The sequence below is a fragment of the Candoia aspera genome, chromosome 7, assembly GCF_035149785.1.
Source record: "Candoia aspera isolate rCanAsp1 chromosome 7, rCanAsp1.hap2, whole genome shotgun sequence".
NCBI lineage: Eukaryota > Metazoa > Chordata > Lepidosauria > Squamata > Boidae > Candoia > Candoia aspera.
This window is the reverse complement of record NC_086159.1, coordinates 54,532,398-54,546,657: the sequence shown is the minus strand read 5'-3', so window position 1 is coordinate 54,546,657 and position 14,260 is coordinate 54,532,398. Positions and strand designations below refer to the sequence as shown.

At 38.7% G+C, this 14,260-nt stretch overlaps 1 protein-coding gene across 2 annotated transcripts; it reads left to right on the top strand.

Annotated features, from left to right (window-relative positions):
- Nucleotides 1-5,919: 5,919 nt before the first annotated feature.
- Nucleotides 5,920-13,337, top strand: SMIM30 (small integral membrane protein 30). Of its 2 annotated transcripts, XM_063309452.1 has the most exons (3): nt 5,920-5,986; nt 6,322-6,389; nt 10,088-13,337. In XM_063309452.1, the coding sequence occupies exon 3, from the start codon at nt 10,116-10,118 to the stop codon at nt 10,311-10,313; it is 198 nt and encodes a 65-aa protein (XP_063165522.1). In that variant the 5' UTR covers nt 5,920-5,986; nt 6,322-6,389; nt 10,088-10,115; the 3' UTR covers nt 10,314-13,337. The 2 variants fall into 2 exon arrangements, with proteins under 2 accessions (XP_063165522.1, XP_063165521.1); XM_063309451.1 differs by having other exon boundaries at nt 5,955-6,389.
- Nucleotides 13,338-14,260: the final 923 nt, after the last annotated feature.

Genomic DNA, 14,260 nt, shown 5'->3' with positions numbered 1-14,260 from the left:
ATACATATCAAAGAAAGAAAGGCAACAAGGAGAATAAAAACCTCCATGATTCATATAGCCCAGTGTTCTGCATCTTTGCTTTATCAGATATAAAGTAAGCCCTATCTATCCAAAAAATTTTTTTTTAATCCGTTCAGTTGTGTCCGATTCTCAGATACTGCCTGGACAAGTCCTGCAGTTTTCTTGGCAAAGTTTTTCAGAAGTGGTTTGCCATTGCCTTCTTCCTGGGCTGAGAGAAAGTGATTGGCCCAAGGTCACCCAAAGGTACCCTTTGTGCCCAAGACAGGACTAGAACGCATGGACTCCCGCTCTCTAGCCTAATGCCTTAACCACTGCACCAAACTGGTTGTCATCTACCCAATAGGAAGTTCTAAATAGATAGATTTGTATCTAATATTGAACTGAACAACCACTTATATTGTATACTAAAATTCATTTATATTTATAGAAGAAAAAAGCTGGTAAAAGCACACAAGGATTACACAAAATCTACATTTTAAATACATCTTCCTGGATACACATGTATCATGAATGTCTTCATATGACAGTATTGATTCTCCAGTTCATAAACCTCATAAAAGAAAAGCAAGGAGGTTAAGCAGATTATATATATAATATATATTTAATTTATATATATTTGTGTTCATTTTTTCACTTTTTGATTGTCAATTTTATTGATATTGTCCTTCATAAGAATTCAAAATGCAAACAAAGTTCAGAGGGAAAAGATTTCTTTAACAATATTATATCCTGTATACTGCTAACAAACTCCCAGGTTTGACAAAAAGTTTTCCTTAAAGCAGCAAAGCAGTACTAAGACTGCTTTCAAATTTGTATTGTCTCTTTCCACAAAATCGTACTGGATTATATTAAGTTTTGTTTCTTACTTTTCTTCTTTTGATTCAAGTTTCCCTGTGCAATACACAGATCAGGTGGCCAAAATACATCATGGTTATGTATACGATGCATTAAAAGTAACTTACATTCAGAGCCTACACACAGAAACACATGTGCACGCATACACACTAATTCATCATTTGTAAATTCAAACAGGGACCTGAACACCTTTTAAAGGATTGCCCAGAATCATGATCTGTTGCAGCACCTGAGAATTAACTGGCTTTGACCTTGTTAGCCTTTAAGGAAGGCTTTAAAAACCTGACTAGGGCCAGGATATTAGGTGAGTAGTTTGAGTGACAAATGCTTTTGGTGGGCTCTGGAGTATTATTCATGATATGTTGCATATTGTTTCTATGTTCTTTGTTGATTTTTAACATATTGTTAGCTGCCCGGAGTTGTGAGAATAAGAGGGCAGCCGTATACATTATATAATAAATAAATGATGAAGAAACAGGTTATTATAATCCCTTTGAGTTTGTGAATGATTCCAGTTTGGAATCAGTAAAGATTTATGGAAGTATTTGAGATAGTTCAGAATCTAAAGCTGCTTTAAAGAGAACCAAAGTGTGTTTAGCCATGGCAATTTTAGAGCATCTGTAGAGCCATATGAAATAAAAGTTGTAGCTCCAAAAGGCCCCAGAGACCTATTATTTCGAAATCAGAATGCAATAATGCACAATCATTTTAGAAGAAAGATTCAGGTTATTAAGTCCTTTCTATTTCTTTATTTGAGAAATATTTAATTCTCTACTGTTAGAGACAGAACAAGGCCCTCCAGGGGTTACAGAGGATGTCATGAGAGAACTTTCAACAAACAAATGTGTATATGCATATATAACTTGTTTTCCCACCATGCATATATATAGAAACTCATATGTAAGAATTATTCTTTGGGAGGAGAGCCAGTTCCACCATTGGGCAGGTGAAGGATCTTGCAGTCATTTCTGATCATTTGCTGTTTCGTTTAGGGTTATCAAAACCTTTCAAAATTATGTGGGGCTGCCTCTGTGAATGACCTGGAAAGTACAGCTGATACAAAATGCAGTGTCAGGATTGCTGGTGGAACAGTCCTGCCAGTGCAGAATGAGACTTACAGGTAGTCCTTGCTTAACAACCCTTATTGGGACTGGCAACTCCGTTGCTAAGTGAAGTGGTTGTTAGGCAAAACATCACGTGACTGAGCCAACTTATGACGGCAGTTCCAGCAGTCCCGTTGTGGTTGTTAAGCACATCACATGACTGAGACTTGTGCCCTCCTGCCAGCTTCCCCATTGGCTTTGCTTGTTGGAAGCCGGCTGGGGAGGTCACAAGTGGCGATCACGTGACTGGAGGACCCTGTGACCGTCGTAAATGTGTGATGGTTGCCATGTGTCCAACTTGCGATCATGTGACCGTGGGGATGCTGTGAGAGTCATAAGTGCAAGGATTGGTCATAAGTCATTTTTTTCAGCGTCATCGTAACTCTGAACAGTCACTAAACAAGTGAGGACTTGTTATAGGCAAGGACTGCCTGTATTTTAAAGGCTTTCTGGGCCCAATTCAAAGTGCTGGACATTTCATTTGAAGCCGTACATGTTGCAGTCCCACAATACATCAGGCAATGCCTTGCCAGAGTTGACTCTTCCCAACTGGTCCAGTAATCAAGAGGCCTGTTGAGAATCCCCTCTCCTGGTGGGATAGGGACACAAAATAGGCCTTTTCCAATAGTAGCCCCCACTTTATGGAATTACCTCTATCCAGAGGTGCACATGGCTCCAAGACTTCTTGCTTTTTTTTAAAAAAGCAAATTAATACAGTCCTATTCCTATAAGGAGTGGGACGCAGTGGCGCTGTGGGTTAAATCGCTGAGCTGCTGAGCTTGCTGATCGGAAGGTCGGCAGTTCAAATCCGTGTGATGGACTGAGCTCCCGTTGCTAGTCCCAGCTCCTGCCAACCTAGCAGTTCGAAAACATGCAAATGTGAGTAGATTAATAGGTACCGCTTCGGTGGGCAGGTAACGGCGTTCCGTGTAGTCATGCTGGCCACATGACCACGGAAGTGTCTACGGACAAACGCCGGCTCTTCGGCCTTGAAACGGAGATGAGCACCGCCCCCTAGAGTCGGACACGACTGGACTTAATGTCAAGGGAAACCTTTACCTTTACCTATTCCTATAAGGAGAACCAGTTTGGAGTAGTTGTTAAAGGCACCAGGCTAGAAACTGGGAAACTGTGAGTTCTAGTCTTGCCTTAGGCACAAAGCCAGATGGGTGACTTTGGAGCATCAAGGTGATGGCAAACCATTTCCAAAAACCTTGCCAAGAAAACCACTGGGACTTGTACAGGCAGTCACCAGGAGTCAACACTGACTCAAAGATGCACACGCAAGCACATACACACACACACAAATCTATAATATGATTATGCCTTTGGCCTGAGCTGATTGCGGACACCAAAGTACTGAAAAACGATTGAATTCATTTACTTTCCAAAGCTAGTGTTCTTCTCATTTATTGGGACTGCAGTTCTCAAAATCCCCAGGCAAAATTGCCAATGACTTTAACAGTGTTAGCTCTGAACAGCATTAGGCCAGGCTGGGAAAGGCTGCACTTTCATACATGGGAGCAAATGTGCAAAGTAATGGTACATATCTAGTATGGATCTTAGTACTTTTCCCCAAGTAATTTCAGGTATATATCCATGTCACTCATTTTTTAAAAGCTATTATCTGAACCAAAAACAACAAGGGAGAGGGAGAGGGAAAGGGAGAGAGGGAGTCAGTCAAAGGGAAAAAATATTTAAATACACCATTAGAAATGGTGGCTATTTCACTTATGTTAATACTATTATTATTATATAGTAGGATTTCTAACTAGGTATTCAAGAAGTATATACCTTTCAGTCAAGAAAAGGACTATTATCACATCACTTATTTTGATTTTTTTTGAACTTGTAAATGTACGCCAATATATGCACCAAATTATCCATAATAAGATGCTTTAAAATACAATATGGGTTGCATTTAGAATAAAGACATAGTGCATCTTGGAACTGTAATATTCCTTCTAATAAAGAAATAAGCAGATTGTGCAATGAATTATTTCAGTTACAACAAAGGGAAGCATAAACTACTACTGAAACATAAACTGCTTTTTTTTTTTTTGCTATTAATGCTATGGTTGACAATTTGGCTTTCATGAGTTTTTAACAAAACACTTGAGTCAGCATTTTTAATTATGTAAATGAGTATCTATGCTTACATATCTTCTTTATTACTGATACCTTTGTTCTTTTTCATTTGTGTAATTAGAGACACCAAAACTGACAGGAATGTTTTATGCTGTCACAATCAGAATAAAATGATCTGCCTGACAGCTTTGAGTCAGGATAAAATGTACCAACTTGAGATACTAATAACCACCCAGGGTTGTTGGGAATCAGCAGAATACAAATGTAAATAACAACAACAACAACAACAACATTCAGTGGCAAAAGATATGCAAAAATTCAGAAAATTCAAAAAGGGAGGGGAAATTCTTCTGCACAAAACTGTGGTTATGACAGATCAGCGTTGTTGAGCCTCACCCTATCTGAAAGCACTTATATTCCCCACATTTTTGTCACCATTTTATTATGATTTCTATACCTTATTAGGATTATTACAGAATGATCAAGAATCATCTATTATTCTTTATTTTATCATTCAGAATTTATTTTAGAAAAAGAGCATATGTTGAGGTCACACAATAACCCATGAATAAAAGGGAACATCTTTAATGTGTGGTCCTGCATATGTATTTATTAGTCATTACTTGCCACTGCAATAATCAACAGACTCTCAAGAAAGAAAATAACACGATTTTTTAAAAAATACAATACTTATGGACCCTAAAACAATATCTGGCACCAGCTCCCAAAAGCCCTCTGGAAAAGCTCTGCTTCAGCTGTTTCCATGTGACTTGCATAATGGCTCAGAGAATTTGTTAGTTCCCTGCTGTGCCAACCCATTGGTGTGCAGGCCTGGGCAATACTTCAAGTAAATTTGGAAGTGTTTTGGAATACATATGATCTGAGAGAAGGATGCAGATGCTTCCACACTCCTGCATATTCTGATGAAGCTTCCAAAGCACTGCACAGCCTTATGGGCTTATAAGATTCAGCCATATCTGGACTTTTCCATCCTGTGCAACAGCTTCTCCAACTAGAAATCATAAGACAGGGCACAACTGCTCAGGCACAAATTTGGTATATATATCTTAGCTATTTCATTTTTTAATATTTGCTTAATAGTGATGTAGTCCATACATGTGCTCTCAGTTGTCATTATTTTATCTTAAATAAAATGACAGTTCCTTTTAGTTTTTTTAAAAAGTAGTAATAGATTAGGTATGCCAATTTTTTTATTATTACTATACAAAGTTTTTCTTACCTTAGAGGGCATTTCTATATCCACCCATCAATCCTCATTATCTATCTATCATTTAGAATTAAAGAATTTAAATTTATCTTATTTTTATTTGATCCTTAATTTGTTGCCTGGTAAAAATGTGTTTCTTTGCAATTGAATACCCTGCTGGATTTCCGCAGCAAATGTTATAGTCTAGTTCACTCCATTTCGCTGCGGTTTTATTATGATTTGGACAATGGGAAGCAGGTTCACTGCGAGGTGTTAAAACAAGACTAACATACCTGGACTTTAAAAATCTGGACACACGTTAGCAGCAAAACGGCAAAACTTCAAAGTATTCTATATCTCTTTGCTACCCCCTATTGCAGAAAGAAATGGTAGCCTTAGTTTCTCAAACTTGGCAACTTGTGTGGACTTCAGCTTCCAGAATTCCCCAGCCAGTGTTAAATCCACACGTCTTAAAGTTGCCAAGTTTGAGAAACACTGGATTAAAGCCTGAGTTTCAGCTGACTTCAACACCAAAAGACGCTTGGGACTGCAAGTAAAGCGCCAAGGAAGATTCAGATTCTTTTACGCACTCAAGGGTTAACGAAATCGTTGCGCAATGCATGACGGAAGTTGTAGGCACCGGCGGTTTCGGATTGCGCAAGCCAATCAGGTCCTCCTCTTCTTTCTTTTGGTAATGGCCGCTTCCAGGAAGGTAAATCTTGCCGTTTCCTCCATGGGCACGGAAGGGTAATGCTTTAGGGGTTGGTGCCCGGAACGTCCCAGATAACTGCTTTGTGATTCAGATGGTCCGTTCTTCCTTGACAGCAATCCTGGGCCTAGTGGAGTCACGTGCTTTCCAAGGAAGTTAGCTCGCGTAGCTTAGTGTTGCTGCTGCACGTGACTCGAAGCATTTGATCTGGACGTACATTAATCTGCCCGACAGTCTCTCACTGCCGTCAGTGGATCTCTCGCCGATGTAATCGGTTTCGGGTAACAGAGCAAGCTTGGTTTGGGATGCGTGTTCTCCCTCCCTTCTCCTTTCTTTAGTAGGGCGACCGGATGGTTTCCAAGACCTCAAAGCTAACTAAAAAAGGAAGGAAAACAGAGTCCCCCAGGTAAGAGGCTTTCATTGGGCGTTTCTCGGGTTTGCCATGTTGTCTGACTTTCACTTGAGTTTTCCAGGACAGTAGCCGTATCCTGTGTGCCTGTTGTATGCAACAATACATTTGTCTTCTTTGCTGATTTGTCTCATATTCTGGGCAAGGCTTACAAGAAGTGTTTTGATGTCTTAGTTTTTTGTTCCAGGAATTTTTTTTTTTTGTGCCTTCGAGTCATTGTTGACTCCTGGTGACTTCCTGAACTAGTCCCTGCAGTTTTCATGGCAAGGTTTTTTGGAAGTGGTTTGCCATTGCCTCCTTCCTAGGGCTGAGAAAGGACTGGCCCAGGTCACCCAGTTGACTTTTGCCTAAGGTGGGACTAGAACTCACAGATCTCCTCTTTTCTAGCCTGGTGCCTTTATCCACTACACCAAACTGGCTCCTGCTAATATTTACTCTTGTTCTGAAGGGAATCCTTAAAATAACACTTTGTGCTCTTGGGCAGGATAATGAGTATTCTGTATCTGCTGTATCCCAGCATAGTTGGCCAGCTTTTTTTTTTTAATGTAGCCTTGGCAATCAATACAAATCCTGCCCCTTTGCTAGAATGGGGAGAAGAGCAGGATGCCTCTTAGTTTAGTGTGCCACGTAGTTTCATATTTCATAGCTCAGAATTATAAGACCATTGTAAATCAATCTAATTTTTTTTACCGCTCAGAGTCCCTCTTCGGGGGGAGATGGGCAGTAGTATAAATTTGAGAAATAAATAAATAAAATTTTATCGAAATGTATGTGTTGCATGGCCTAAATATAATTTGTTAGAGTTGTATTGGACATTCAGTGTCTCTACAAAGGCCCACTGGCAAATATAAGCATGAGTGGCTTAATAAATCATGACTTTTTACGTTTAAGCAAAAATAGGTTTGTTCCATGATCATATGGATTATTTAAGTCATGTGTTAGTAGAGGGTATTTGAGGGTCACTTGGCAATTTGCTGTCCATTTCAGAATATCTAATTTCCAGCTGTATAATTGTAACAAATTGGCTTGTGCTTTCTTCTTTCAAATTTGCCTTCTAATGTCACTGATCTGTAGAAAATAAATGTAGGCGTGTATTAAAACATGCATGTCAAGGTCAGTATTTGGGTTATGTTCTGCAATAAGTTATTTGCTTCACTTATTAGCCTCTCAGAATTTCTAGCCCTGAGGCAGGATAATTTTTTCCAGTTTAAGTATTTATTCTCACAGGAGTATAGGAGCCATGATAGTAGACAAGCATTTCCACACGAGTATCACATTTCTGAAGAAAAGACTGCTATTGCTATTACTATTACTATTAAGCCTTTCCTTGGATCAACAAGTCAGTAGAGTTGGACATGGTAGTATTAGAATGGGAGACTGCTAAGAAAAATCAGGCTAGTATGGGAAGGCTAGATTGGGAAGTTGAAAAGCCTCCTGAGAAGCACAAAGGGAAACCACTTACATGGCAGACTATCTTAGACAAGGTTGAGAACTGTTTAAATGTTGCAGTTGTATTACACAGCCGGGGTTACTGAGGATTATTATTATTATTATATTTTTATCCCACCTTTTTCATATATAACTCAAGGTGGTGAACATACCTAATCCTCCTGTCTCCTGTTTTCCCCACAGTAACAACCCTGTGAGGTGGCTTGGGCTGAGAGAGAGTGACTGGTCCAAAGTCACCCAGCCAGCTTTCATGTCTAAGGGAGGCCTAAAATTCACAGTCTCCTGGTTTCTAGGCCAGCACCTTCACCACCACACCAAACTGGCTCTCAATTTGGATAGGATACTAATTGTATGTCCACAAGGCTGCATCCCAGGAGCCATAGAACTGCATCCTAAAAATATCAGTGAAAGACCTCTAGCTAAACTTTCCTTCCCAATATAAATAAGAATTTTCAGTAGTCTTTGGACAGTTTATGTGTTTCTTAAACTCTTCTCATAGTGTTTATAGCTAAGATTTTAACAACACAAAAACTATTTCTCATTTTACGATGGCTGTTCCTTATGTTAGTTGAAAAAAATATGTATTTGTACTAATGACACATTCTGGTTCAGAAAAGGCTAGAAGGAGCACTTTACTTATGTGGCTTGGAAATGATGACTCCAGCTGTGGACTTTTGCTCTGTCAGTGTTTTTGTGCATGTTTAAACCACTAAGTTCTCTATATCCAAACTGAGAAATTATACTTTACTCCTTATTCTTAATCCTAAAATTTGAAGAAGGCAGATTCTGGCTATTAAAAAAACCAAACTTCCTAGCAATAAGAACAAACTGATAATGGAGTCAGACAGGGGATGGTCTTCCCTTCATTGGGTGTGTTCAAGCAGAGGCTGGACAGCCACCTGTTGGGGATACTTGGGTGTGACTCATTGGCCAAAATCATCCCTTCCACATTCATGATAACATGATTCCTGTCCTGTGTTGAACTAGGATTCAACCTAGTTCAGGAATAGAAACTAGTAGGAACTAGAGGAGATGTGGAAAGTGAAGGTCAAAGTGGTCCCAGTGGTGGTAGGAGCACTCAGGGCTGTGACTCCTAAGCTGGGAGAGCAGCTCCAACAGATCCCAGGAACAAGATCAGAGCTCTCTGTCCAGAAGAGTGCACTGCTAGGAACAGCTAAGATACTGTGCAGAACCCTCAAACTCCCAGGCCTCTGGTAGAGGACCCAAGGTGGAGGAAGACACATACCACCCATAGGGGTAAGAAGGGAATATTTATATATTTCATATATATAAATATTCCCTTCTCACCCCTATGGGTGGTATGTGTGGTATAAATTGTGAGGAGATGGATAGGAAAGGAGCATTTACAGCATATTCTGAGAATGATCTACTCTAATGTATCAGCCAAAGATCATTGTATCTGAACTCTACTATAGGGAGTATAATATAAAGAAACTTGTTTATTATACCACTTAAAATGCAGATTACTTTAAGTATTTGCCACCACAAAGCAGTAGGAAGATTTTTTACAGCTGTACCCAAATATGGCTTTGGATGCTGAAGGAAGAGGGGTCACAGGACCATATGCAGCCCAGGGGGCTTGTATTTACCACCTCTGCTGTAACTTCATCATTCCCTTTATTTCTGATGGCATAATGCTTATGTGACCAGAACTATACCACCCATGCTTGGCAGTAGAGCCACAAAATCTCCAGCTGGAGTGTCCCCCTCAAGATGTCCTGTGTGTTCTCAGAAATATGCTTCTCGGGTTCTGCCACTGTCTTTAAGTGGCAACAAAGCACAGATGCTTCCAAAGTGTCAGCGGACTGGCTATGAGTACCAAAAAAAAAAAAAATCTGCTAAAAAGAGAGAGATTAAAAAAAAACCTACAAGTGAAGGCTGAGTATTGCTCAATGATTATGAAATACAGCCTATAAAGAAAAATGTGGGAAAACCAGTTGGAGTGGGTAATGGCGTGGGGAGAATGGCTGCCTTACTGGAAGAATAAGTGAGAATTTTCTGCAAGGCAGCATTTGGTAGCAGGTCCCATTTCTCCCATTCTCTTTCTTGCACAATGGAATGTTTCTCATCTACACTTAGCTCCTTTCCAAAGGTCTAAGCTATTATGCTGGTGCAGGCAGATAACTTAGAGAAAGTGGGTTCTATCTCGTAGCCCTCACAATGTGTTTACTTTCCTCTCTTTTTGTGTTTAAAATACATCTGATTGGCCAATTCTATGTATTTAGTTTTTCCTCCAGGGTCATCTGATCAGTAATGACTGGGAACATGGCTACCACCAGGAATGCTTCACAGCTCTTCTTGGTATTTTTCTTGTTGCTTTTTGGCCTGCCTGTGGTGGAAGCTTTGGATACAGGTGATGCATTAGCCTTGTTGCTAGGTGTGGCTCTCAGTTGTATTGGATTCTGCGCCTGCCTTGGTCTATATGCAAGAAGACAAAATGGAGAGCAATGACTTTAAGTCCAAAATGTCCAGGTCAAGTGGAACTGCCTTGTTGGATATTGTTACCGTTAAAGAGAAGTTTCAAGATGTTCCCCAACTCATTAAATCTTTATTGCCATGTACTGCTCAAGAAGAAAGACCATTCCCAATGGGAAGATTGTGGAGAAAGCTGCCTCAAGTTCATAAGAACATTTTGTATGTAATTAAGATGTTGCCTTAAAAGAGAATGCTACTGTTTTTCACTTGCATAAGAAAAAAACACCAATATAAGTTAATTGTTAACTGAGGTGCCATGGGAAATGTTGAGGGGGTGGAAGAGGGGATATGGTTTGCATTCAAACTGATATACAGAAAATATATGACTAGGGAAACATAACTATCCTCCTAATTAATTTAGGGACTATGGGTTTTTTTTCTTCTTCTGATGAAACATTTTTCTATTTAATTTTTTCCAAATTAAACCAAAGTATTTTGTGGTAAGGTCAAGTTGATGTGTACCATCAAATGTTTTGTTGTTTTCATCTAGTTATAATTTCTGGTACAATTAATGTTGAAAAGTTGGGCCATTATCTCCTTAAAAATTGCAAATATTCTAATATAGCAGTATGTAACCCAGTGCCATCAAATGTTTAGATTGCAACTCCCATAAACCCTGACCATCAGACATTTGATTTATCAGAATTGTAATCTAAAATACAGGGCAGAGGGGAGAGATACCAGGTTTTCCTACTTGTAGAAATGGTACAGCCATTCTGACCCATGCGGGTTTGAATGTATAGGAAGCCTAGCTTTTTTTCTAGTATGCTGTCTACTCATCCAGTAGAACTTGTAGAAATGTTCCTCATAGATTAAGTTTTATGACCTTTCAGTTGTTCTACAGAAGAATTGCTGGGAACAATGTTTAAATGACCAAACCTTTTCTATACAGTATGTATCTCCTGACTTGTACTGTTTGCAAGCTTTTTAATAAATTGTAAAACTCTCACTATTTTCAAGGTATTAAATGAGGTGAAGGATTAGTGAAGAATTAGTGAGAACAATAGCTTATTCCTGGTCTTCCAGTGTAACTAAAGAAACTCCACAAATTATATAACAAACAATAACCTCCATGTTCTTTTAATATGCTCTTTGCTGCTGTGTTCAATTCACCTATGATTGAACCCTTAGATATTGAAAATGTGCCTAAATTTAACAAGAGCATTGTTGAAGCTCATGTTAAACCAATATTATTACCACAAATCAAGTTTGGTAATAAGAGAAATTTAGGAATTTTCTTAACATGCATGTTCGGTCTCATTGTAAGAGTATTATCACAAATGGTTTAAAAGTTTAAATATGGCTAAGAAAGCAGAAATATATTATTCTAATTTACTTTAAAGGCATTTTCCCCATAGTGCATACACAATCGTATGTCCATCCTGTGTTGGAGTCTCTGCTGCAGATATTTGTCTTATATTACAGAATCTTTTAAGCATCTTCTAAAAATGTTTGATGTCATTTAGGTAAATAGCTGCAAGGAATGTGATTTTGTAATATCTCACATGGGATTGATTCCACCATGTAAATCTTTTCTTACACTGGCAAAATGCTTAATACTTGTGATTTTTTAAAAACTTTCTTTTTTAAAAATTAGAAAGGGTTGGGAGTACTTCAGCGTGAAGTATTGGTCTCTAGCCAACTTGAAGCAGATCCAAAGATATATTTAGGACATAAAGCTGGCAGGCAGCTGGATGCCAGCACCTGATTTTGAAGTATTTCCAGCAGCCTGAAAGAAACCAAGAGAAGAAAGGATAGATCCCACTGCCATTGATTGGTAAGGTGCTGAGGCATGTGGATGGTAGTGAGATAAGAGGAGTGCCATGGAGAAACCACATACTGGGAAGAAGTAGAGGATGCAGAGCTGAGGACAATCCAATAGAATGAATAGAAGAAGGTCGAGGATGTGGTTGGGAACTATAAAGAGCAATGGGATGGTTGGGATCCCACAGATGAAACTTGGGAGGGCATATATGTGACTGTATTTGAAGGGGAGGGGAAAATAAGAAAGAAGATGGTGATTCTAAAGAGAGAAAATTGTGATTGTAATTACAGTATTAGCTCTTATGAATTTTTCCTAGAAGTAGAGGGCGGAGATACTAAACATGTTGACTAGATTTAAAGGAGAAAGTTTGCATATTGGAAATAAGCTTCCACTATACAAGATTATAAAGAGATGTACCCATTTCAGCAAGTTATTGCTTAATGTTATCTGTGGTACTTCAAAATTCCAAATATGCCCACAAGTTTGAAAGTTTCTATTTTTGCAATACTGTTAGCCAGACTATTAGAGTACCTCTGGATTCTGCTACCTGGCAAATTAGACTTGGGGTGGAGGTGGGGGGTTGTTTGTGCGTGTGATTTTTTTTTACCCTCTCAATTTTTCCTGAAAAAATGTTTCTTATCTGAATCACTCAGTTGTGATAGGAACATGGAAATTTTCAAAGGAAATTATTGAAAATGCTTTCTTATAAATGATTTCAAGACATGAAATATTTCTCCTTTTCAGCAACTCCTCCTTGTCAGTAATACCTAACAAATATTACTCCCTTTAAAACAAGTGGTAAACTTGCATTTTGAAGTTTTCAGATATTTTGACAATATAATATGTGGAGTTGCTTGAAGTAAAATTCATTTGGAATGTTTTCACATGGACAATATTTAGATTAAGTTTGAAGTTACTCCATCAAATCATAATACTAAATTCCAATCCTCCTCCTTCACTACTGTCTTACTGCATATATTATATTGGTAGTTATGCAGTATGTGCTTCATTGTAGTAGTATGTACAACGTTGGTCATTGGAAGTACTCAAGATTTCAAGATTTAGACCTGCATCTACGGGAGGCTCAAACTCTGACCCACTTCCACAGGAGGGAATATCATAGCTATGACAGACACCAAAATTAAATTATTAACATTATTGTCATGTTCTCATTTTGGACATGTAGTTTTTGGCTGATGTTTAAAATACAAGGAAATAAAAGTTTTTGAAGTATACCTGAGTTGTCTATTTCTGATCTGATTCTTTTCTTTCCCCTCTCCTTTTGCTCTGCTCATGTAAAAGCTCTGATGCTTGGGCTTGCTGTTTGGGGATATTTTTACATGTCTACCCTCACCTAGATCCTGGGATCCAAAAAGATCTTCTACATAAACAAATCCAGGGTGGTTTAAATTGGCATACTGGAGGATGCACATGGGCCTTCTGTGTTTAAGGCTGTACTATATAAAAGATTTGTGGTAAATGAATTTGGAGTTTTCTGTTCTTTCCATCTCCTAGCGATAAAATCAAGTGGCATTCACTTTTTCGTTTGAAACAAAGGAAGGCTTCAGAGCATGGTATTGATGCACTGGCTCAAAAACCAAAGAAATTATGCAGGTGTGTTACTGTTTAGTACCACTTGAATGACTCAGCAGGTGACCACTTTTGACTGACCTAGTCTGGTCTGGGAACCTAAGCAGGATCTAGCCTGGTTAGTGCTTGGATGGAAGACTTCTAGGGAAAACTAGATTAGACTGGGAATTTAGGAAACATCCTGGAAGAAGATAATGTCAAACTGCATTCTTACTGTTATCAGGAAAACTATATCAATATGTCCATCAAGTCACCAGGAGCTGAGTTTATTTTCACACTTCAATTCTGAAAGAAAACTTGAACAATAAGGCTGGAAAGTTTGAATCAAAATGCAGGCAAGATGAAGTTAACTTCCATCATGCCTTTCCTGCCTTCCCAGGAGCAAGGCTATTAACAGCCACAACAGGAGCAATTTCAGTAAATAGTTTTGGATAAACAACTAATTCCATCCTTCTACAATACAACCCCAAACAAATATAGGAGCCTTGTATCTTTTGAAAGGTATTGAGAGGTCAGGTTGCCAACCTTTATCTCTTGCTTAATGTGTTCCCAAGAAAACCACAGACAA

Excerpts from the sequence above, each read along its gene's own strand:
- SMIM30 (XM_063309452.1), top strand. The coding sequence starts at position 10,116 with ATGACTGGGAACATGGCTACCACCAGGAATGCTTCACAGCTCTTCTTG.